The sequence below is a fragment of the Hibiscus syriacus genome, unplaced genomic scaffold (genome assembly GCF_006381635.1).
Source record: "Hibiscus syriacus cultivar Baekdansim isolate YM2019G1 unplaced genomic scaffold, ASM638163v2 tig00111238_pilon, whole genome shotgun sequence".
NCBI classification, from domain to species: domain Eukaryota; kingdom Viridiplantae; phylum Streptophyta; class Magnoliopsida; order Malvales; family Malvaceae; genus Hibiscus; species Hibiscus syriacus.
In genome coordinates, this window is record NW_024063030.1 from 843,360 (window position 1) to 868,397 (window position 25,038).

Below are 25,038 nucleotides of genomic sequence, written 5' to 3' on the forward strand. Positions count from 1 at the left end.
TTACCCTTCTCATCTCCTAAATAAAAATTATTAAAAAAATGACTTATTTCTTTATTTTTGTTCAACTATTTTATAAATTAGTAATACGAGGATTATAAAAAATATATATAATATAATTTTTTTTAATATCATACGTGTGCCATATTAGATAAATTGCTGTGAAAAAGGATATGTATGTAACATCAATTGTACATTAATTAAAACAAGACCTTTGAAAGTTATAAATATCATATTAATTAGGCTTAAATATACAAAAGGTTTTCAGCCTATGTATGTTTTTTTAGTTTAATGTCTAACGTTTATTTCGTTTTAGTTTGATGCCTAACGTTTTATTTTGTTATTCAAAATGGGTCAAGCTCTGTGGACCGTTAGTTATTCTGTTAATGTCACAATCTCGTAATTTTTAAATATATTAAAAATATTATTATATTTATATAAAAAACTCTTATTTCTTTTAAATTACAAAAAAGCTTCGAATTTCCTAAAATCCCCAAATCCTAACACTAACTGCTGCCGCCCTTTTCGGACATGACCATCGCCACTGACGTAGTCATTGTTATCATCATAGTTATAAGTTGTCGTCAAAATCGCTTGGGATTGTGATTTTCATCATGGGGCTCGTGGGGTATAAAACATTGATTTGTCGTTGATCGGCCATTGATCAGTCACGATTTCATAGGGGTTTTGGTTGCCGGGGGGAGGTGAGGTCGGGTGAAGCTTCGTCGACGATAAATGACGACAGTTGGCGTGGGTTTAGGGGTTGAAATGAAGGTTTTCAAAGTTTTGGGGTTATTTCAAAATTTATGTGTTTTCTTTTTAAAATATATATAATTTTTTATGTAATTTTTTTTAAATTATCAGATTGTGACTCATGCCACTTAACGGAAAAAATTAACGGTCTGTCAAGGCTTGACCCATTTTGAGTAACGGAATGAAATGTTAGGCACCAAACTGGAATGAAATAAACGTTAGACACTAAACTGGAAAAAATGGACAAAGATTAGACACCTTTTGTATATTTAAGCCTATTAATTACATACTTTTATTTATAAATTGAATAATAATTTTTTTTTAAAAAAAAGAGGAAGTTTATATTATTATAATCAAAATAAAGAATACATTGTTTTGACAAAAATCTCGTTAAAAAACTTCCCTAACCTTAACATGGAAGAAAAAAAGTATTCTTGACAAAGTCTAACCAAGACAATAAATTAATATGGGACCTGCACTAGCCAATCCAATAAATCGATACAGGACCACAACACCACAGGAAATAAAGGCGGGTTCATAACACATATCTCTTGGTGCTATGAAAGCCGAGCACTATGGAGACTTCTTTTATAAAAAATCTGTTATTTCAATAATTAATTGATGAAAGATAGATAGAAACTTCTTTTATAAAAATATTATAAATGATTTTTTTATCATTATAATTTAGGAGAAATAAAATATAAAAGAATAAAAAGTTAAATTTTGAATGTTAATTTTAAATGATTACAGAAATATAATAAAAGAAAGGAAAAATACTAAATGTGACTTTTAAGGTTTCAAAGAATGGATAGCCAATTTTGAGAAAGCAACAAGGAAAAATAGGAAACCCAGAGACAAGAGATGCCTCTCATCATGCGCACTGATTAAGCGGGGATGTTTTAGGTACGTTAGTTTAATATACAATTAAGAAAAGACGTTACTAAAAATATTCTAAAAATATTAATTTTTAAATATTTTTAATAAAGCGTTATCTAAAATATTATTTTTTACCGAAAATGTTAATATTTGATGCTATTTAAAATATTATTTTTTTCTACCGAAAATGTTAATATTGAGCGTTAGCTACATAACATTTTCAGTAAAAAAATAATGTTTTAAGTAACGTTTTACCAAAAATATTAAAAATATATTAATATTTATGATAATACATTTTTTAACCGTACATTAGGCTGTCGTATGGCAGAACTATCCCCGATTAATTTCGATACAATTTTTTTATTTAAAAGGGTATTCAGAAATAAATAAATTTCAACCCCACACAATCAAATTGAATGTCTCTCTTCACGTGGGCATCTCGTGATGCATGTAAATTGGCTGCACCCTACATTGCGGCTGCAGATACCCCCATTCAATTCTCTTTTCATAATTTATATTTTTTAAATAAATTTATATATTTATTAATAAATTATAAAAAATTATATTTATTTGAATAAAATTATATTATCATTATCTAATTATTAATGATATATTCGTATATTGGAGGAGGATGATGTTATTGATGATCGTCTCCAAACATATCGGATACTATATATAACTTGTTAATTATAATTAGGTTTTTAATTAAAATAATTAATTGATATTTTAAAACTTTGATAATTATGCATTTAAGATGTGATAATTTGTTATAAATATTATAATAATATTTTAAAGTTGATATTTTCATCGTTGTTGGAAGATGTTTAGGTGTGATATGAATTACGGGCATGAGTTGGACAAGACAATGTGTTTCGTCTCTCTTATTTTCTCAAAATTCAACCATTTATTTTTTTTAAATTAAAACTTCTAAAAAATATTAATCAATTGTATCTTTCACATAATTCAAGATTTATTGATCGAACAAATATTACTCTATATTTATTCTATATTAATAAAAATAAAATAAAAATTATTAATTGTACCATCACAAGAAAACAAAGACATATTGTATAAAATACGATTTTCAAGAGAAATTATGTGACAAAATAATATAATTTTCATAAATAAATCTTGAAGAGTGATATATTTATAAAGAATAAAAAAAATCAAGCTTTTTTTCACCGCTATTGTTCAACTGCTTTGCCACACTCTTCCTCCCCAGCCTTCGGGTGGTCGTTTGGCCTTGGCCATCGATTATCTTACATTTTTTGTGTGTGTTTTTCTTTAATCTCATTGTAAATAAATAACAACTTGCCTTGTATTTTTAGGGAGATAAAGTTCTAATATGAGTATTAGCTACTCTCTCCGTCTCTTCCCCTGCAAAAAGAGTCATGATTATCGTTGTTTTTCGGTCTGGCTTCCGGGACACGGTACATGGTTATATTCTTGGTTGTTTTCATGGCTATCCTTGGTTCTGCGCGATTGTTTGTTTGGTGTTAGATTTGTTTCCGAGGTAATTCTTTTGGTTAGTGTTGGCGCCTGTCTATTTATGAGTTTGTGAAACAATATGTGGCGGTTTGTATGCTTGAAAGTGATCTATGATATTCTCCTCCACATTGGTTGTGCTGCCTTCTTTGTCTATCTTGGTACGGTGACTGGCGTCGGTGACTTCTTCTTGTTCATAAACTACCTTCTTTGACACGTACGTGTGTATGCGCGGTTTGCAGTTCTTTGTCGATCGATTCTTACGAACAACGACAATTTCTTTGACACGTTGTTTGTTGTCTATTTACGCCAACTTATGAGTTTGATATATTTGTCGTATCACCAATGCTGCTGCATGTCTTAGTATATTGGACTTCCGTTAGTGCTTTATTGTTGTATTTTGTCTGTATTTGTCTCAACTTGATCTCGAACATTGTTTTTACTGATGTCATTTTCGATTAAGATAATACACTGTTTTTAATTTTATTTTTTAAAGAAGGGTCGATGTATTAAATAAATAAATTATCATCATCATTTGTACTGTAAGTCACTTAATAAAAGCAGTGTCACCAGCTGGAGAGAAAAAAAGTAGCAGTGTCACCAGAATCTTGAATTATAGAACCAACAATTTAATTTACATCATTATTTATATATGTGTATAATAAAATATACTACTTAATTAAAATAAAAAAGGAGATTCTTTGTGCAAACACAAACATACATACCCCACGGGTGGATGGATGGAATGTGTACCCTAAATCACATCATAAAGGCATCTATGTACCCTCATTCATATTTAAACCCATGGGGACGAGGTCCCACAATATCTTGATTCTCTACCAAACCCTAAACTATCAACATCATCTTTCTTAAGACTGGTAGGTTCCTCTTGCTTTTATGTGACCCGTCAGCACACCTATATATATACACCCCCAATCCTTCCTTCGCTCACCACCGCCAACATATAGCATACACTAGAAGAACACATACACTGAAAGCAAAAAAGAAAATGTCTGGGGTTTGGGTGTTTAACAATGGTGTATATCGGCTTGAAAGTAGTCTCCGGACAAGGGTTTTGGTGCATTTGCCATCGGGTGAAGTCGTGTCGTCCTACTCGTCATTGGAGCTCATTTTGAGAGGTTTAGGGTGGGAGAGGTACTATGGGAGTGACCCTGACCTCTACCAGTTCCACAGGCACTCCTCCATTGATCTCATATCGCTTCCTAAAGATTACTCCAAGTTCTGCTCTGTTCACATGTATGATATCGTCGTTAAGAATCCCAACGTCTTCCACGTACGTGACATGTGACTGTGACCGTGACTCTCACGCTTACTCCATCATCTTCATCACAGCTCTCTATATGTATATATGTGTCATGCATTATATAACACTCTCTTTTATCTTTTTTCTTCCCTTCTCCGCTCAGGTGCGTTTAGGGCTTTTCTATGGTTTGCATAATACTGTATGTTTAATTAGGGTTTCAGTAGTTTGCTTGCCATGGTTGCAAGTTGGTTTCATGAAAAGGAATAAAGTGGACTAGTGTTTGTTTCATACTTTTATGTACTGCAAAATATATAATACAATAACGATTAAGGCTGCAGTTGTGGAGATTTTACCATTGATCCCATCACTTTCTTCCATGTCAGCCTGCAGCGACATGACAAACTAAAAAGTGTCGACCCCGATGATTTTTCTGTCAGAATTTACATTTTCAAACGTCTTTTTATAACTGCAATCATCGATCAACTAGTCCATACTTATTACGGTAGACCCAACCTTAAGAGAATTGTGTTGATTAATGTGCTGTAACCTGTAAGTGATCACCAATTATTAAAAAAAATGCCGACGACAACACAAGGGCCGGTACCGGTTCAAAAAATCTATCACCAAACATTAATATACGTTTGATTACATATTAGTTTTATATAAAGAGAACAGTCGGATTAAAAAACACCTTATGAGATCAATGAAGATAGTTGGAGGGCAACACGTGCAGTAATGATCATCCAGCTAGCTATGATTTGTTCCTGTGCGAAATGACGACAAACGTACCTTTAAAAACCTTTTATATAAATATATGTATAGAAGAATATGAATGGAATGGAATGGAGAGACAAAAGTAGCTCTCTGAATGCAATATTCGACTTTGGTCTAGCTATGATTTGTTCCTGTGCGAAATGACGACAAACGTACCTTTAAAAACCTTTTATATAAATATATGTATAGAAGAATATGAATGGAATGGAATGGAGAGACAAAAGTAGCTCTGAATGCAATATTCGACTTTGGTTATTGAGGGTGGATTATGATGGGGCGGGGCCGCATGACCCGAGCCAAGATACTGGGAGATGAAGGCCATATGGGGTATCACGTGAAGCAGACCAGGACACTTCAGCCAAAGCCACCAATTGCTCCTGCTGTTCCAATAGGACGTGTCATTTCACCATAGTCTCCGTGGTCTCAGGTCTGACTGCACGTGGGACGTATTTCTTTCTTTCTTTTTTTTCAATTCAAAGCAGAATGCAAATTGTTGAATGTACTGTAGGCAATGCATATACACCGGGTCAGTTTATGTATTAACACGTATTTCCTCTTCCGGGCCAAAGTCACCAATTGCTCCTGCTGTTCCAATAGGACTTGTCATTTCGCCATAGTTTTTTTTTTAATGAAATCTTCCTATATCTAGTAATTATATTGAATTTCGATTGAAATCTTCATAGCTGCTCTACTCTGCACCTTTTCTCCTGTCCAGTTGATACACCCAATTCCTCAGAAACAGCCCATTCAGCAGAGCAGTGAACTTCATTTACCCATTCAAAACAAACCCATGGCAGGTAAATATACTCTTGTTCGACGATAGCCAGCTCCTACCACCAATCATTTTATCCATATTTATTACTTCCTTTTTTTATTGTTATACAGCAAAAGTGCTTACTGGTAAAACCAATAGAGCATCACAACAATATTTAAATATAAAATAAAAGATCTATCACAAACATGATTCGAGCTCCATCTCTAGCAGCATGCTGAAATTTAGTACTGCATAAATATATTCAAAAAGGTTACCAATATTAAGTCAACGTGCGACATGTCAAATTTCAACAGTATCACATTCCAAACCTAGATTGAACGAAGCATCCTATCCACTCCTAGCCAACATAAACATACATGTATGCTCTATCAAAAAGATCCAGGGACTCAAGCAACATGCATTTTCATTCAGTCATTACAGACCCAAAATGCCAATTCCATACCAAGCTAAAACTATCCTCCAAATTTAGCAACCTTCTACTGCCTGTAGTGATAATCGTCAATGGAGGAGTACACCAAACCTTCCCTTTCAAGAAACTCAAATAGCATCGCTATCATATATAGAAGATACAAGGAAAACAAATAAATTGAATCATATAAATAAATAACAAATCTATTAGTAAATCGCCCCCCACCCCCCCCCCCCCCCCCAAAAAAAGAAAAAGAAAAAAAAGAAGCAAATTCACAAAAAATTACTTTATCCTCTCCATGGGAGCTTTCAACTGTTGTGAAAGTTCATTTAGATGCACCCCCATTTCTCTATCACTGAAAATAACAACCACTCAAATCAATTTAGAGAAAGTTAACAAGAGCAAAGCCTTCAGCAAAAGCATGTGAATGCATTTGATGAATGTCTCTTGGATACTTGCAGTACCTTAATGAAAGTAAAATCTAAAAGCAATTTAAGTATTTTATACAGATAACACATGCACGTGTCCAGCTCAATTGGTAGAGCACAAGGCTCTTAACCTTGAGGTCGTGGGAGGGCATTTCATAATTCGGAAGTCTCCTACGGAAGCTGCTCTCAATTTGGCGTTGGGGGCAGTCTACTATCATACCTCCCCCTTACCCCATTACATATGGGAAAGAGGGTCATCTTTGGTTGGGCAAGAGCACCACCCTCTAACTACAATTAGCACAAGGAAAACACCAATCAAAAGCAACACTCATCTCAGGAGAAGAATCACATGCCTAAGCAATTATTAGTTACCAACTTCAACAGTTTTAGGCATAAAGTACCTGTCCTTTGGAATTCTGCACATGGCAATATATGCACTCAATAAAGTGGCAAGTAACTTCATCAAAGCTTGTCACGGGCCTGAGAATTACAAGAAACCCAAAGAAACAATGACACTAATGCTTACAGAGATGCACAGTAGTGTATTGAATAGAAGTCATATAGTTGTCAATATTACATATCCTGGGAATATACAATTAAAGATTTAACAATAATGGCATAAGTGAAGACATGGTGTTAAATAAAATAATAGATAAAAGAGGCACTTCACAATTAAAGAAGCTAAATGATTTCTAATGGTACCATAAGTACAAACTAAATGCAACTAGGGTGAACAATGATAGATTCTCAGACAGTAGGTTCTTTTGGCATCAATTTCTCATTGCAATGCCAAACCAGAGCAGGCAAATAATTAAACACCAACAACAAAGCAATGAAATGTTCTAAGTAGCATAAAACAACTTCCATCCTTTTTTTGACTTTCCTGCTTGCTTCATTGAGAATTTAGAGAAAGCTAACTTAACAAACACATATAAATGAGTTCATATAAACAATGCCACTTGATATGGCTCGCACAGGAATGCTCAATGATGAATCTGTCATCTTTGGCTGGGCCAGAGCACCACCTTCTAACTACAATTAGCACAAGGAAAACACCAATCAAAAGCAATACTCATCTCAGGAGAAGAATCACATGCCTAAGCAATTATTAGTTACCAACTTCAACAGTTTTAGGCATAAAGTACCTGTCCTTTGGAATTCTGCACATGGCAATATATGCACTCAATAAAGTGGCAAGTAACTTCATCAAAGCTTGTCACGGGCCTGAGAATACAAGAAACCAAAGAAACAACGACACTAATGCTTACAGAGATGCACAGTAGTGTATTGAATAGAAGTCATATAGTTGTCAATATTACATATCCTGGGAATATAACAATTAAAGATTTAACAATAATGGCATAAGTGAAGACATGGTGTTAAATAAAATAATAGATAAAAGAGGCACTTCACAATTAAAGAAGCTAAATGATTTCTAATGGTACCATAAGTACAAACTAAATGCAACTAGGGTGAACAATGATAGATTCTCAGACAGTAGGTTCTTTTGGCATCAATTTCTCATTGCAATGCCAAACCAGAGCAGGCAAATAATTAAACACCAACAACAAAGCAATGAAATGTTCTAAGTAGCATAAAACAACTTCCATCCTTTTTTTGACTTTCCTGCTTGCTTCATTGAGAATTTAGAGAAAGCTAACTTAACAAGCACATATAAATGAGTTCATATAAACAATACCACTTGATATGGCTCGCACAGGAATGCTCAATGATGAATCTGTCATCTTTGGCTGGGCCAGAGCACCACCTTCTAACTACAATTAGCACAAGGAAAACACCAATCAAAAGCAATACTCATCTCAGGAGAAGAATCACATGCCTAAGCAATTATTAGTTACCAACTTCAACAGTTTTAGGCATAAAGTACCTGTCCTTTGGAATTCTGCACATGGCAATATATGCACTCAATAAAGTGGCAAGTAACTTCATCAAAGCTTGTCACGGGCCTGAGAATTACAAGAAACCCAAAGAAACAATGACACTAATGCTTACAGAGATGCACAGTAGTGTATTGAATAGAAGTCATATAGTTGTCAATATTACATATCCTGGGAATATAACAATAATAGATTTAACAATAATGGCATAAGTGAAGACATGGTGTTAAATAAAATAATAGATAAAAGAGGCACTTCACATCGAAAGAAGCTAATAAATGATTTCTAATGGTACCATAAGTACAAACTAAATGCAACTAGGGTGAACAATGATAGATTCTCAGACAGTAGGTTCTTTTGTCATCAATTTCTCATTGCAATGCCAAACCAGAGCAAGCAAATAATTAAACACCAACAACAAAGCAATGAAATGTTCTAAGTAGCATAAAACAACTTCCATCCTTTTTTTGACTTTCCTGCTTGCTTCATTGAGAATTTAGAGAAAGCTAACTTAACAAACACATATAAATGAGTTCATATAAACAATGCCACTTGATATGGCTCGCACAGGAATGCTCAATGATGAATCTGTCATCTTTGGCTGGGCCAGAGCACCACCTTCTAACTACAATTAGCACAAGGAAAACACCACCAATCAAAGCAATACTCATCTCAGGAGAAGAATCACATGCCTAAGCAATTATTAGTTACCAACTTCAACAGTTTTAGGCGTAAAGTACCTGTCCTTTGGAATTCTGCACATGGCAATATATGCACTCAATAAAGTGGCAAGTAACTTCATCAAAGCTTGTCACGGGCCTGAGAATTACAAGAAACCCAAAGAAACAACGACACTAATGCTTACAGAGATGCACAGTAGTGTATTGAATAGAAGTCATATAGTTGTCAATATTACATATCCTGGGAATATAACAATTAAAGATTTAACAATAATGGCATAAGTGAAGACATGGTGTTAAATAAAATAATAGATAAAAGAGGCACTTCACAATTAAAGAAGCTAAATGATTCTAATGGTACCATAAGTACAAACTAATGCAACTAGGGTGAACAATGATAGATTCTCAGACAGTAGGTTCTTTTGGCATCAATTTCTCATTGCAATACCAAACCAGAGCAGGCAAATAATTAAACACCAACAACAAAGCAATGAAATGTTCTAAGTAGCATAAAACAACTTCCATCCTTTTTTTGACTTTCCTGCTTGCTTCATTGAGAATTTAGAGAAAGCTAACTTAACAAACACATATAAATGAGTTCATCTAAACAATGCCACTTGATATGGCTCGCACAGGAATGCTCAATGATGAATCGTCATCTTTGGCTGGGCCAGAGCACACACCTTCTAACCTACAATTAGCACAAGGAAAAACACCAATCAAAAGCAATACTCATCTCAGGAGAAGAATCACATGCCTAAGCAATTATTAGTTACCAACTTCAACAGTTTTAGGCATAAAGTACCTGTCCTTTGGAATTCTGCACATGGCAATATATGCACTCAATAAAGTGGCAAGTAACTTCATCAAAGCTTGTCACGGGCCTGAGAATTACAAGAAACCCAAAGAAACAATGACACTAATGCTTACAGAGATGCACAGTAGTGTATTGAATAGAAGTCATATAGTTGTCAATATTACATATCCTGGGAATATAACAATTAAAGATTTAACAATAAGGGGGCAAATGGCAGAATTGAAGACATGGTGTTAAATAAAATAATAGATGAAAGAGGCACTGCACATAGAAAGAAGCTAAATGATTTCTAATGGTACCATAAGTACAAACTAAATGCAACTAAGGTGAACAATGATAGATTATCAGACAGTAGGTTCTTTTGGCATCAATTTCTCATTGCAATACCAAACCAGAGCAGGCAAATAATTAAACACAAACAACAAAGCAATGAAATGTTCTAAGAAGCATAAAACAACTTCCATCCTTGTTTTGACTTTCCTGCTTGCTTCATTGAGAATATAGAGAAAGCTAACTTAACAAACACATATAGATGAGTTCAAATAAACAATGCCACTTGATATGGACCAGATGGCATCAGAATCATTAATATGATTAGACTATGGACAGAGGTAACACTCTCAGCAAATTGGAGAAACTATAAAATTTAAACCGTACCTTACACAGAAGGCATTTAATTGCATTTTGCCTTGAAAGCTTTGCAAGTGTCCAATGACACAAACATAAGTTCCTTCCTTACTGTACAATGGAAGTAAAGAGTGTAATAAGATGATTCTTGATGTAAAAGCATCCAATGACATTTCAAAAGACAAAATAAATCACAGCGAATCAAATTAAGTAAAGCAGTAGAGAACTTAATCTAAGGCATCCATTTCTCTTGTGTCAACACTTACCCTGATTGAAACATATATTCATTTAAAGGAAACAAATTAAGATTTCATGTAAAAAATGCTTCTCTAATTTCAACACTGATTTTAAGTGTAGTAATTAAACAAAAGCAGAAACTAGGCTGCTACTATTAAGGGAAACTCTAAATAATTGATGACATTCATAAATTAATTTGATTCAGATGGAAACCGGTGAATTACCATCTTATACATTCAACTCGGCCAGTTCCATCATCAAGGTCGAAACGAACATCTGAGGACCTTACATTTTTGTTAAACAGCATCCCAATAACCTTAACCTGAAACAGCGAAGCGCCGCCAAAAAATGAAAGAAAATGAAATAACCCAATAGTTGAGTTGAGTGCCTTGATTGAAATCTCTTCAAAACTAAGCTACATGGAATTGAAACTCGAGGACAATGGCATATAGACAAACACATATAGATGAGTTCATATAAACAATGCCACTTGATATGGACCAGATGGCATCAGAATCATTAATATGATTAGACTATGGACAGAGGTAACACTCTCAGCAAATTGGAGAAACTAGAAAATTTAAACCGTACCTTACACAGAAGGCATTTAATTGCATTTTGCCTTGAAAGCTTTGCAAGTGTCCAATGACACAAACATAAGTTCCTTCCTTACTGTACAATGGAAGTAAAGAGTGTAATAAGATGATTCTTGATGTAAAAGCATCCAATGACATTTCAAAAGACAAAATAAATCACGGCGAATCAAATTAAGTAAAGCAGTAGAGAACTTACTCTAAGGCATCCATTTCTCTTGTGTCAACACTTTCAGTTACCCTGATTGAAACATATATTCATTTAAAGGAAACATATATTCATTTAAAGGAAACAAATTAAGATTTCATGTAAAAAATGCTTCTCTAATTTCAACACTGATTTTAAGTGTAGTAATTAAACAAAAGCAGAAACTAGGCTGCTACTATTAAGGGAAACTCTAAATAATTGATGACATTCATAAATTAATTTGATTCAGATGGAAACCGGTGAATTACCATCTTATACATTCAACTCGGCCAATTCCATCATCAAGGTCGAAACGAACATCTAAGGACCTTACATTTTTGTTAAACAGCATCGCAATAACCTTAACCTGAAACAGCGAAGCGCCCCCAAAAAATGAAAGAAAATGAAATAACCCAATAGCTGAGTTGAGTGCCTTGATTGAAATCTCTTCAAAACTAAGCTACATGGAATTGAAACTCGAGGACAATGGCTTGAAAATTAGGATTCATTTCAAACAAAATTAAGAAAACGGAAATTAGATCGACCACGAAAAATTACAACTTTTGGAAAGAATACTTTAGTTGTTTCCTGGGTACAAAGTGGGAAGGGAGATGACCGTCTCTTACTTGAGATGGAGCTGAATTAGCGTACTGAGAAGCCTGAGAAGGCATAAATCCACCGGGATGTGTTTGGTTGGGGAACGCGAGATTCCCATATAATGGAATTTACATTTCTTTTGTTTGGTTGGTCAGAATGTCGTTTTTAGTAATCTTATATTATTAATAGTGAATTTTTTTGTATATTATCGGGAATGTAATTATTTCTTTTTTTTTTAGATATTGTTGGATTAAAAGTGTTTTAGATTAAAATGCCCTTAATTTTTTTTAAATATTATTATTCTGTCATTAAATAATAAAAATTCTATGAAGATTCAATTATAAATTTATCTTTAAACTATTTTAGATTTACAAAAAAAATCTATAATTAAAATTTTATATGAAGTTCATGGGTTAAAATAAAATTTTATCATTTTATTAAACCTTTTTATATTTTTAATTTTATAAAAAATTATATAAATTTTATGAATTTAAATTTTTTAAAGAAAATATACAAATATTTTTCAACTTGTTAAAAAAACAAATATATAATAAGGATAATTTGATAAAATATACATTCTAATAATCTTTTATTCTTTTAACCAAACACGGTAATCTTACATTCCTACTAAACCAACCAAATACAAAACACAAAATACAACATTCTCAGTAATTCTATTCTCTAGTAATCTTTTATTTCAACTGATAATCTTACATTCTATGAACTAAACGCAATTTAAAGATAAAGAGGGTTGAAACTTGAAAACGAAATCACAAAAAGTAGATAAAAAAATGTATAAGAAAACGAAATTAAAAGAGAGAGATTGACTCGTGTCTATTTTCGCGCTAGTAAGCTTGCTTTTTCCGCCTGCTTCTTGGCCGCTGAAAAATGCAACAAATGGAAAATGCGATCTCCGCACGTTATCATCTCTTGGTTTTCAGCACTAGCAGTGCTGCAGTAGTACTCGGGTGCGTTAACATTGAAATACTCAATTGATCTAATAATTTGGTTGAATGATTTATTTGTTTTGTGGTTCTTAATTAATATGATTTGAAATTGATTAATTAATTGAAGTAATCAAATTATTCAAAATATTAAATATAAAGTATATATTGTTAAACTCATACTAATTAAGTTTCAACTTATAATGTAAATAAAAAAATACCAAAATTATTCAGGATTTTTTTTTGAATTAATCACTGGTATCTGATCTATTGACTGACTAATCCAGATCGAGTACCACAGAGACGAGGGCGACTCTCCCAACCTAGTTTGCTCAATTCGCAAACGCCAGAATTCGAACACTTGACATTGTTTAAAGTACCTAATACCTCATCCCACTAGACCAACTAATTATTGGTAAGATTCTAACAAAATTATTAAAAGGTGAATCCTAAAATCTGATATTGCTCATATTAAGACTATTAGATGTGAGCTTGAATCACCATCACTCACTGATGCAGGTATCGGGAAAATAAGTGCTTATAAAATGAGGAAATGCATTTACTTTGGGCTTATGTATATAAATTCTATTTCCATTTTCCTTAAATTTCCAACAGAATTATCAGATGTAGGTCTTATCTTTTTTAATCAAAATTTATTTCCTACCACTAAACAAGAACATTTACCAAACTAAACATCATCCACCACCTTCCAGCGAATCAATCAGCTGTATTTGTAATGCGAGTCCTCAGCTGATTTCATTTGCATCTCAAACATCTTTTACATAGCATTTTAGATTTTTTTTCACTGGGGGTGCAAGCAAATTAATAAGGTGCAAGGTTCTCAACATATACAATATAATATAATACTGAAAAGGATAATCCAATGTGCTGAGAGTTAGTAACTAGTATGGGACATTCTTGGGCAAGTTCCGAATGACATTATTCTTCATGCCAACTTTTGTACGCATTGTCTCCGCTCCCTTTCTATTCATTGCTTTCATCACCTTCATTCTCACTATTTGTTCTCTTGACTGCACGGTTTCTATACCCATACTCCTGTACCTGAAAATCAATGCAGAATTCCCCATTTGATATATACTTTATACATATGACTGTAGTTTTTTTGTGGTTGTTGCAATTGCAGTTCCTATCATAGATGATATAGACTAAAGATTTGGTAGGAGTGAAAACGGACCTAGAGGCCAGAGCAGCTGTAATGGCCATATTATTTGCAGGTGATGGACGGGGCTTCTGACGATAATAGCGCAAGTATTCTCGGGAACCAAGTGTTTTACTTGTTTTTCCCTCACCAGACCTTTTGGTTATAACAAGCTCTGAGCCACCAACAAGTTCTACAGAGTTGCCTGTATCACCAGCTGCAACCAACTGCTTCCCACTCTCATCCACATAGCTGTTTCCAAAGAAATAATAGTAAGCAATAACAAATTTATATATATAAATATATATATTTAAAAAAGAAATAAATAAAATGAGATGCATACCTGCTGCTATAATCATAGAATTCTTCCAACTCAGCTTCCTCATCTTCATCACCATCACCATAATGCACCTTGCAATGACCTTTGGCTGCCATATGTTTCCTAACAGCTTCTAAGCTGGAGAAAGGATGGCACCTTTCATTACAATACAGACACATGAAATCCTTCTTAACCTAAAAGACAAACCAAAAACAGACTAAAATTCAATATATAAATATAACACATTTAGTCAAAACCAGAAATTACATACAATTTGATACCTTAAGGCCAAGGTAGGTGAGCAAGCCTTCTGGGTCCTTCAAATACTCAACATCAGGAATGAAGAAACCATGCAACTTATGCATGTGAACCATGCAACTCACAATTGTATCGTGCTCCAGGTCACACATTAAACAACAGCACGGATCTAGTTCCTCCGCCTCCTCCTCCTCCTCTTCTTCATCTTCTACCATTTGATCAGCAGCTTCATGCTCGATTACATTCAAATGGTTCAAGGAATTTGCAGCCTGACCAACCAGTTCTTCTTCTGGATCAACTTCTTCCCACTCCTCTTCGCTTTCCTCGTCATCTTTATCCCTCGATTGGGGAGGTTTGTTTACAGCACGGCGAGGAAGTGGCTTGATAATTGCATTCTCCTCTTGAGGGTGATTGGTTCCTTGAGAAGCTTGCATGATATGGGCTCGTGATTTGAGATGCTGAGAATAAGCCATGGAACTTCGATAGTCCTTGCCACAAACACCACAACTGTAAAGCATTGGGGTTTCATTCTGCTTTTGGTTTCTCTTGAGCAAGTGCCGATTGTCTTGCCAGAAACAGAGCTTCCGTCACTCCAGGAACCCCAGCTACCTGATTTAATTAATTTTACAATTAAAACTCACATAAGAGAGAGTTTTCCAGCTTTAATATAGTTATTAGTATAATTTATTTCCTAAAACGATGCGACTGATAAAATCAGATCATCTGTATGATTAAAAAGCAGGGATTTTTTGTTCACTTATGCACATATGAATAACAAAGAGAATAATTTTAAAAGGGGAAACTTCAAAGATAAAAAGATTTTCAGAAATATCACAACAAATTAAAAAGAAGAGTAATCAGGAATGGTTTTAAAAGAAAAGGACCTTGCGCTTGAGATTGTAGCGATGCCATTCAGACTTGTAATGGAGCTTCTGATCTGCATCGTCGAGGAATTCTTTGTTACACGCGTTGCAGGTTAGACCCGGCATTTCCTCTCTTATTTTGATCAGCAATAATTATCTAAAAACTTTAGTTTAGGGCCTTGAGGGATCCGGGGGGGGAGGATTAGGGTTTGCCAAATATATTTATATCATGTATATATTGTTACATAGGCAGCCTCCTCTCCTAGTCGATGACGTTGAAGGTGACGGTGAGGTTGAGGCGGCTCAGCTAATGACGAATGAGATGAGATACAATGCTGTGACTGAGTCCAACCTGATGGGCTGGACTTGTGCTGTTACGTTTCCCCATTTGGGTTGGGTTAAATTCCAATGGTTGCATGGGCTTCAGCCTTAACCTTGCAACAAACATAGCTAGAGGAGAGTATTCGTTAGAAGTGAATATTTGATCCGAACTTGATATATTTTTATTTTATTCGATTAATTCATTTTTTGTTGTTGAAAATTTGAGTTTGAATTGAGTTTTTTTTTTGAAGAGTGAGATCGGATTAGGTCAGATTTAAATTTAGGGTGAAGAAACTCGACTCAATCTAAGATAATATTATAATTATATCTTTTATATTTTAGGACAATTGTAATAACTATATTATTATTTTCAATTAGATACTTATTTTATATAATAAAAATAAATTATATATATAAGTCAGGTATAAATTTTGATCTAAAAAATTAAGTCAGGTGAGATCCTCCTAAATACGAGTCAAGTAAATCAAAAACTAAATCACACCCATAATTATCCTTAATATTTTTCGATTTAAATCGAGACTAACTTTCATGTAATGGAATTGGTTTATTCAATTATTTTAGCTTATTATACATTTTAAAATTTTCAATTGAATCAGTTGAGAAATATATTTATATAAAAAATTATTGTTTTAGATATGTAATCTTTTAAATACAATTTGGATTGATTATATAATATTTAAGTCATTATTTACTTATAAACCATCATATTAATATCATAAATTATTAATAATAATGTATGATTTTTTTGTGATTAAAAATTTATATTAATTAGTAATTTTTAAAATTAATTGTATGAAAAAAAATAAAAAAAAATCTTATTGATTTTTAAATAGTTGGAGGGACTAGAGAACCATTAAACCAAAATTTAAAATAAAAATAAAAACATTTGCTCTTGTAAAAATAAAAAATCTAAACCATCCAATTCATTTCCAGTCCCGCCGAAAATATAATAATACTTGAAAATTTAGGCCAATTGAATTTGGAAACAACGGTTATTAACCACTTCAGAAAAAAGAACAAATAATCCAAGAAACGGATGAAATCGAACAAATCACCAGGACCTGAGCCTGACTCAGCCAGCTACTCTTTCATCCTCCAATATGGCCACCATTTCTGGAGCTTCCCCACGCCGAGACGTCCTATCGGGTTCCATGTCACCCGAGACTCCTTACGATGGCCCCGGGTTTCTCAATTCAGATCTGAATAACCCTAATTGGATCTCCAGGAACATTTATTTACATTCCAAGTCCTACGGCAACATTTTTCCTCAGATTCAAATCTGAGTTACCCTTCTCATCTCACCTATTGTCAAGGACAAATGTGGCAGGCTGCTCGATCCCGTCTTCCTTGTGCTTCAGCCTGGCGTCCGAGGTCCATTTACTGGTTGACTGCCGATTAGCTTCCGTTGATTTTTGCAATGTCTTAGCCAATCATTTTATTCGGACTGTATGTTTGTACCAAAATGTTAGCTCATAATTTTTTTTGGAAGCCAAATCAAATAAAAAATTGAATAATCTTTTGGTGTTGAAATTGGTTCAATTTTAAATTTTAAGATTAAAATGGGTTGATTGTATAAAATAAATTTTATACTGATTGTGTATTAATTAATTATTAAATATTTTTATCTTTCCTTTATTTCGTCAAGGGCCAAACCCAATAACTGACGAGCAGTCTCGAATCAAGCGGCAGACATGGGCCTGAGTCATTTGGAGGGAAGCGGCTGTTTTCTTTATACCTCCCCACCTGAGCGCTCGTCTCCGGTGCATGTCAATAAAACCGAAACCTCGGCGCCGGTTGCTTCAGTGAAAAAGAGTTACAATAACAACAATGGATTCCTCAATAGCCCAGAAAACATGGGAATTAGAGAACAATATTCTACTACAACGAGGCGGCGCAAGCCAAGTTCCAGCAAGAGAAGCCTTGGGCCAATGATCCTCACTACTTCAAGCGCGTTAAGATCTCTGCTCTCGCGTTCCTCAAGATGGTAGTCCACGCGCGATCTGGTGGTACCATAGAGGTGATGGGTCTAATGCAAGGGAAGACTGACGGCGACGCCATCATTGTCATGGACGCCTTTGCTTTGCCTGTTGAAGGGACTGAGACTAGGGTTAACGCTCAAGCGGATGCCTACGAGTATATGGTCGACTATTCCCAGACCAACAAACAGGTTTATTTTTTTAAAACCTCTCTTTTTTATGATTTTGCTTTAAAGCTGGCGTTGATGAAACCCTAAATTAGCCCATTCTTGGTAATTTAAGTAGTTTAGTACCCTAGCCAAGACAAACGGGAAGAGTTGATATATAGGGAGACGGAAATACCAAATAAAATAAGTGTTTTTATAAGTATCATTTCCTTCCACTGCGAGGAGCTAATTTATCATCGTTGCACCATCTAGATTATAGAAAGAAAAATGATGTTAATTGAATTTGAGTTGAACTAGATGCTTTTAACTTGCATCCTTGCAGTTATATATGTTGGTGAATATACTGCTTTAAGCCAAACCCGATAGCACTGACTAGTAAATAAATAAATAAATTGCAAGAAATATCTAGCAAATTTGGGATTTGTCTTCAATCACTCAACGAGTGTAAGTTTAGAAGGCAATAATTAAACACTTTAAAAGGCAAATATCTAGCCAATGTGAGATGTGTCTATTGTGTCTGTAAATATGGTAGTGTTGTTGTTTATGAGAATCATTTCTCTTAAGAAGAGTAATAAGATGGTTTGTATTGTAGGCTGGTCGTTTGGAAAATGTTGTTGGATGGTACCATTCTCATCCCGGGTATGGGTGCTGGCTATCTGGTATTGATGTTTCAACCCAAATGCTGAATCAACAGTTTCAAGAGCCCTTCCTGGCAGTTGTAATCGATCCAACAAGGACTGTTTCAGCTGGAAAAGTTGAGATTGGAGCTTTCAGGACATACCGTGAAGGATATACGCCTCCCGATGACCCCATCGCTGAATATCAGACAATTCCTCTCAATAAGATCGAAGACTTTGGTGTGCACTGCAAACAGGTTATTATGAAATCCAATTAGTCCTATTTCCGAGAATGCTTGTCCTCTTGCTGTTTATTTATTTGTTGTATGTTTTTCTGCAGTACTATCCATTGGATATAACTTATTTCAAGTCCTCTCTTGATTGTCACCTCCTGGATCTGTTATGGAATAAGTACTGGGTAAACACCCTTTCTTCTTCGCCTCTCTTAGGTAATGGAGATTATGTTGCAGGGCAAATTTCGGATTTAGGTAACTCTTCTTTTCTTGTTTAATGTTGTTGTATGGATAGTATATTTTCTTGTTTGCACGTGAAATATTATTTTGTGATTAGGCTCTTGGTTGTTTATTTTTTTGACATCATTCCATCTTGCAGCTGAAAAGCTGGAGCAACCAGAAAACCAATTGGCTCACTCTTGCATCGGCCCACTAGGACCCCCTCGAAAGAAGGTCTGTATGAATTTTGTTATTTTGTATGCTCAAGCGATTTCCGGAGGATAATTTATCTTTCTCTCAATGAATGCAATATGGCTACCCACTTATTAGTTGCAGGAAGAATCTCAGCTGGCTAAGATTACTAGAGATAGTGCAAAGATAACTTTGGAGCGAGTCCATGGTTTAATGTCACAGGTGACTTAGCTGTTTCAGATTCCTGGAAATTCTTTCTTTAACTTTGAATTGGTTATAACATTCAGTTTCAATCATCTTAAACCTTTAGGTCATCAAGAACATTCTTTTCAACTCCGTACGGCAGTCAAACAAGTCCCATGGTTGAAAGACCAGTTTTTGCAAGAAGGAAATACGTATATACGGGATTCCTTGGGGTGGGAGGTTCACCATTGATCCGTTGCAAACTAAGCTTTTTGCCAAATTCTGTGTTAATTTATGCATGTTTGTTGAAGAGGTCTTAGTACGGCATTGAATTCAAGTAGTAGCTTAAAACATCGGTTTCCTTTGTAAACTGGTTATGGGAGTCGTAATAAATATCGATTCCAAGTTTGCATACTATGTCTGCCTCTATTCTCTACTTTGAATCTATTGTGCCAATTTTTGCAATTTTCTCTCACGCCATTAACCTTTTTTTTCCTCAATTCATCATAAATATGCACCATAAATTTATTTTCTTTAGCATCATCATGACTCTTGATGATGCTAATAATAATTTAAGCAACGGTGGCACTGTCATACTATGAAAGCGTTAGTAGTCTGGTTATGTCAATGGGTTGAAACTCTGATGTGTCGAACTCAAAGACCACGGAGAAGGAACCCGTTTTTTCTTTGGCTCAATCAAATCAGTTAACCATACGGTATGGTTGGGTGACAAGAAAGGAAATGAAGGCAGTGTAGCAGTGAGAAAAAAACCAAAGCCTACCACCATCAAATTAAGAATAACACAGCCAGCGTCTCTCTCGGTGTAGTGCTTTTCAACTGCAAAGGACTTTAGATGGATTGATTGACAAGGCTGATTGATTTGCACTTGTATTTCCAGGTGTGTTTTAGTCGAACAATGTTACAAAATCTGTGATATTCTGGAAAAACAACTTAATGATAATTAATATGATATGTTCCTGGCAGCACCTTTATTTCTTTTTTTTCTTCTTTGCTTTTCAAGGAAAATAGTTCTCATGCACATTATCCAGGCAAGTTAGACATGTTTAGGTCTTTTTTCAGTCTTTAATAAATTTCTTTGCTATAGGGTCCTCTACTCTTTCTTCCCCCCCCCCCCCCAAAAAAAAAAAAACAGAGAATTCCTTCTTGTCAATTGCAATATGAAGTTGTCATTAGTTGTAAGCCAAGCAATAACTTGGAATGAAAAGGGAGGGCAACAGATTATCCCTTCCATTGTCGAATTTCATTCCACTCTGCTTATAGGAATTTTCTAAAATTTAGGATGGTTTTGGGGAGCCATTTTGACATGTTGAACTACATTCATCCCGTAGACACTTTCGGCCGCATAAAAGTTTTGGTTTTATGTAGATGTTTGTTTTCATGATCTTAATGTTGAATTTATGTTTTTAAGGTCTTAATAATAGTGACTGTTGAATATATATTCGCCGAAACATTGTATATTGTCCCACGTGTGTAAAGGCTTATGGTAGGTAACATGATTGCTTGGCATGAAAATATTTGCTATGTATCAAAGGCACAAACGGCATAGCTGAACTCGAAACAGTGATGCTTGTAAGGCAGATTTTTGGGTGCTTCCCTTGCACTTTTATCAGTCATCAGACCACCATGAAATTTCATTACAACAATAACAAGCATCATTCCAAATTTTAACAGCATCAGTCATCAACCAATCATTCCGGAATTTCCATAGGCCCCGCCAAAGCTCTAACCTGAAAACAAAATGAGAGTTGGCAAGCATTGTCCCCAACATCAGATCACCATGACAGAGGATTTAAAACCTGTTCTAGAGGGAGAATAATTAAAACAAGACACCCTCTAAACTGCTTGGGCATTTGCGCAGATGTACAGGACATTTTCAATTGTTTCAAAAATGTTTCTCCTTCCTCCCCGCATCTCGTACAATGTATTGTGGTTGTGCCTCATCCTTGTTAAGCCATCTCGATCTTCTAGGTATATATGATGTAATCCCAACAAGTACTACACAATGAACTTTTCAAGTGGCCCAAAGATAAGGTTTGAAAACCATTAACACCATATATTTATGACAAGTAAAAATCCAAGAACAAAAAAATATCAGATCCAATACAACACGGCGAACTCAAAGATCTATACAGTTTAAAATAGTAAAGAAAATGCGAGGTAAGCAGGGCAAATAGGTAAACATATTACCATAGCAAAAATCCATACCAGACAAGGCATGAAGAGGGAAAGCTCAAACTATATCTTTCCAGCACTGAGGCTGGAAACAAACACAAGGTTATGTTACTAGTTAGTTTATGATTAACCAAATTTAAACATGATAATTTGATTCAGTTTTTTAAAATATCAACATAAGCATTAATGTTTAAGGTAGATCAACCAAACTGGAAATAGACATTAATAATCATTCACAAGTAATAATCTTTATAATATCTGCACAACATTTTAAATCAAGATAAATTTATCAGATCGTAAGAGTAGATCCACATATAAGGTGGCACTGCATATATCTGCAGAAAATCCCTCATCGACCATTTCCTCAAGAAGTTGTTTTGCCTTTGAGGTATCGCTCTTCCGAAAAAAACCCTGGATCAGTACATTATAAGAGATGCTATCGGGCAAACAATCATTATCTCTCATTCTCCTAAATAACTGATATGCTTCATCTGGTAATCCCTCTTTACAGAATCCACTAATCATTATATTATATGTGTAAATCGTGGGTTTTAAACCTTCAACGAATAGCTCATGAAACAATTCCTTTGCAACATCAATACGTTGCATATCCCTCAGAAGTGAAATCGAACAGGTCACGAGACTAGGAACTTGTCCAGAAGCAAGCATCTCCCTCAGAAGTGAAATTGCAGCAGAAACTCTCCCTAATTGAAACATATGTTGCATTAGAGTGGTGTATGCAACAGTACCTGGAGTTGGTCCTGCTCGAGATATTTCACGAAAGAGTTTCAATGCTTCGTCTAACCTTTTAGCTTTGCAATATCCATTGATCATGACGCTGTAACTATGCATATTAGGTGCACAACCCTCCTTAATCATTAACTGAAGCAGTCTTCTAGCTTTTTCCATTTTGTTTTGCAAGCAATGGCCTTCTAGCAACATAGTATAGGTTACAACATCAGGCTCAATGCCTTGCTTTCTCATCGTGTCAACAATGTCTTCAGCTTTAGAAACCATTCCCTCCTTGCAATAAGCATCAACCAATATATTTATATGTGACAACATCAGGCTCAATGTCTTGCTTTCTCATTGTGTAAATGGTATCTATAGCTTCAGAAATCCTACACTCCTTGCAATATGAGTCGATCAAGATATTATATGTGATAACATCAAGTGAAATATTGCTATCCATCATTTCATTCAAAAGCCTTATTACCTCCTCTTGCTGGCCCAAATTACACATAGCATGAATTAAACAATTGTAAATAACGATATTTGGTTTATTGCCTTTAGCCTTCAATTCGGAGAAGAGACCGAGAGCCTCTTTCAACAAACCATTCTTACAAAAACAGTCTATGACAGTGCCATATACTACAATATCGGGTTCGAAACCTCTTTCTTTCATCATCCTTAAAAACCTTACAGCTCTATCAGTATTGCCGATCTTAAACAATCCATTAAGTATAATACTGTAAGTAATTAAATTAGGTTGATAACCTTTTTCAACCATTTCATCAAACAAACTCACAGCCAGAGAAAACTTACTCTGTTTGCAAAGTCCATTAATCAAAGTGGAAAAGGTTATGACATTAGGTTCAAAACCTAACTTCAGCATTTTCCCCAAAACAGATAACCCAAAATCAATTCGACCTAATTGACAAAAGCAATTAACCAAGATGCTCAAAGATTAAACATCATGGGAAACTCCAATTAGTTCCAGTTGGCTATACATAGAAACAACAACGGCATAATGTTTCATTCTAACAATGGGTACTAATAGTTTATTGAATTCAATAATTGAAGGTTTTGGGTATTTCTCAATCAACTTATTAAACAAAGCTAGAGAATCATCAACATTATCAAAGCGACAGTACTTTTTTTGGGTACTTAAAGCCTCGATGTGGGTAGCAATAGTGTCAACAGAACAAGAAAGAGTAGAGAGAAAATTAGAAAGATCCCTTCCACCAATAACAATTGAACGAAGAACTAAAGAAGAATTAAGCTTGCCCATACCTTGAATTGAGCAAATCGAAGAAAAAAACTGAGATTGAAATGAAACCACAACAAACAGTGTACCAAAGACGCGAGGGGCAGAGAGGAAGAATGCCAAAAGAAATGAGAGAACTTAGAAAGAGAGGATGGCAATTGCCGTCTCGTTTTAAACTCGTCGATTTAAACTCGGTATATAGATATTTTATCCTTTCTAAATTAAAAATTAAAAGTTAATTTATTTTGAAAAGCTAATCATATTTCTTTAAACCATTTTTAATAACTTTCATTACAGTTGTAGCACTAGCAGTATTAAAAAATGGTAAATTATATTGTTCCTAACTATATTTTACTCTCTTATTTTATTTATTGTATTTTTAATTTTTTTTAATTTGATCACTAGACTTTACAGATTGAATCATTTTGCTCACTCTGCCGTTAAATGTTTAACAGTGTTATGACATGGCACAAGAAATGTCGCCGACCACCACGTCATTTTCATTCTGGCTACCGTCCATCTTCGTTGATGATGGTCGTTCGATCCCAAATTTCATGGGTCAGTTCATCTTGACCCCTGAGTACGAATCTGGTGGTTATTTCACCGGAAAATATCCCAAACCCCGTGAATCTGGATTGAAACGTTTCGGCTTCCTCACTTTCAATCTCAAAATCATGGACTTTGGAGCAAGTTCTGACTAAATGGAGGTCGAATTCGGACTCATTGTATTGAGATGAAGCGACCCATGAAATTTGAGACCGAACTACCACCATCTGTGGTGGTCGACGGTGGTCGGCAGAGGCAACCTTAATCTTTTTGTTAACGACGTTAGAGAGATAACAGAAGAGTGAGTAAAATGATTCAATCTGTAAAGTTCAGTGAACAAATTAGAAAAATTGAAACTACAGTGAACAAAATAGGAGAGAAATAAAATATAGTGAGGAACGGTATAATTTACCCTTTAAAAAATGGTAAGATTTCATTTAAAT

At 34.7% G+C, this 25,038-nt stretch overlaps 5 protein-coding genes and 1 pseudogene across 7 annotated transcripts; 2 read left to right on the top strand and 4 right to left on the bottom strand.

The window, feature by feature from the left end:
- Nucleotides 1-3,412: 3,412 nt before the first annotated feature.
- LOC120156901 (pentatricopeptide repeat-containing protein At3g22470, mitochondrial-like) lies at nt 3,413-23,102 on the bottom strand. 3 transcript variants are annotated; one of them, XM_039168167.1, is made up of 3 exons: nt 22,327-23,102; nt 6,982-6,987; nt 3,413-3,424 (listed from the first exon to the last, which is right to left on the bottom strand). In XM_039168167.1, the coding sequence occupies exon 1, from the start codon at nt 23,077-23,079 to the stop codon at nt 22,333-22,335; it is 747 nt and encodes a 248-aa protein (XP_039024098.1). In that variant the 5' UTR covers nt 23,080-23,102; the 3' UTR covers nt 3,413-3,424; nt 6,982-6,987; nt 22,327-22,332. The 3 variants fall into 3 exon arrangements, with proteins under 3 accessions (XP_039024098.1, XP_039024099.1, XP_039024101.1); XM_039168168.1 differs by lacking the exons at nt 3,413-3,424; nt 6,982-6,987 and adding an exon at nt 13,653-13,664 and having other exon boundaries at nt 22,330-23,102; XM_039168170.1 differs by lacking the exons at nt 3,413-3,424; nt 6,982-6,987 and adding an exon at nt 21,988-22,018 and having other exon boundaries at nt 22,349-23,102.
- On the top strand, nt 4,111-4,487 carry LOC120156903 (flowering-promoting factor 1-like protein 2). Its single transcript, XM_039168172.1, has one exon. It carries the CDS (start codon nt 4,121-4,123, stop codon nt 4,418-4,420), a length of 300 nt encoding a protein of 99 aa, XP_039024103.1. The 5' UTR covers nt 4,111-4,120; the 3' UTR covers nt 4,421-4,487.
- On the bottom strand, nt 11,553-12,497 carry LOC120156902 (replication protein A 32 kDa subunit A-like). Its single transcript, XM_039168171.1, has 4 exons — nt 12,427-12,497; nt 12,070-12,167; nt 11,813-11,854; nt 11,553-11,692 (listed from the first exon to the last, which is right to left on the bottom strand). The coding sequence occupies exons 1-4, from the start codon at nt 12,469-12,471 to the stop codon at nt 11,575-11,577; spliced, it is 303 nt and encodes a 100-aa protein (XP_039024102.1). The 5' UTR covers nt 12,472-12,497; the 3' UTR covers nt 11,553-11,574.
- Nucleotides 14,123-16,066, bottom strand: LOC120156900 (annotated as a pseudogene).
- LOC120157190 (COP9 signalosome complex subunit 5b-like) lies at nt 17,383-20,230 on the top strand. The gene is made up of 8 exons (XM_039168419.1): nt 17,383-17,465; nt 17,554-17,728; nt 18,147-18,449; nt 19,018-19,299; nt 19,383-19,530; nt 19,655-19,728; nt 19,825-19,908; nt 19,997-20,230. The coding sequence occupies exons 1-8, from the start codon at nt 17,383-17,385 to the stop codon at nt 20,051-20,053; spliced, it is 1,206 nt and encodes a 401-aa protein (XP_039024350.1). The 3' UTR covers nt 20,054-20,230.
- On the bottom strand, nt 23,099-24,073 carry LOC120157191 (pentatricopeptide repeat-containing protein At1g63130, mitochondrial-like). Its single transcript, XM_039168420.1, has 2 exons — nt 23,950-24,073; nt 23,099-23,712 (listed from the first exon to the last, which is right to left on the bottom strand). Exons 1-2 carry the CDS (start codon nt 24,071-24,073, stop codon nt 23,099-23,101), a joined length of 738 nt encoding a protein of 245 aa, XP_039024351.1.
- Between the last annotated feature and the right edge of the window lie 965 nt (nt 24,074-25,038).

Coding starts and splice junctions, on each gene's coding strand:
- LOC120156903 (XM_039168172.1), top strand. CDS start 4,121: ATGTCTGGGGTTTGGGTGTTTAACAATGGTGTATATCGGCTTGAAAGT.
- LOC120156902 (XM_039168171.1), bottom strand. CDS start 12,471: ATGCCTTCTCAGGCTTCTCAGTACGCTAATTCAGCTCCATCTCAA. Junction 12,168..12,426: donor CTAATTCAGCTCCATCTCAA/GTAAGAGACGGT, acceptor TCGCTGTTTCAG/GTTAAGGTTATTGCGATGCT. Junction 11,693..11,812: donor AGAGAAATGGATGCCTTAGA/GTAAGTTCTCTA, acceptor TCCATTGTACAG/TAAGGAAGGAACTTATGTTT.
- LOC120156901 (XM_039168167.1), bottom strand. CDS start 23,079: ATGGTTTCTAAAGCTGAAGACATTGTTGACACGATGAGAAAGCAAGGC.
- LOC120157190 (XM_039168419.1), top strand. CDS start 17,383: ATGGCCACCATTTCTGGAGCTTCCCCACGCCGAGACGTCCTATCGGGT. Junction 17,466..17,553: donor ACTCCTTACGATGGCCCCGG/GTTTCTCAATTC, acceptor ATTTTTCCTCAG/ATTCAAATCTGAGTTACCCT. Junction 19,729..19,824: donor TAGGACCCCCTCGAAAGAAG/GTCTGTATGAAT, acceptor CCCACTTATTAG/TTGCAGGAAGAATCTCAGCT.
- LOC120157191 (XM_039168420.1), bottom strand. CDS start 24,073: ATGGGCAAGCTTAATTCTTCTTTAGTTCTTCGTTCAATTGTTATTGGT. Junction 23,713..23,949: donor TACCCACATCGAGGCTTTAA/GTACCCAAAAAA, acceptor TTTGTCAATTAG/GTCGAATTGATTTTGGGTTA.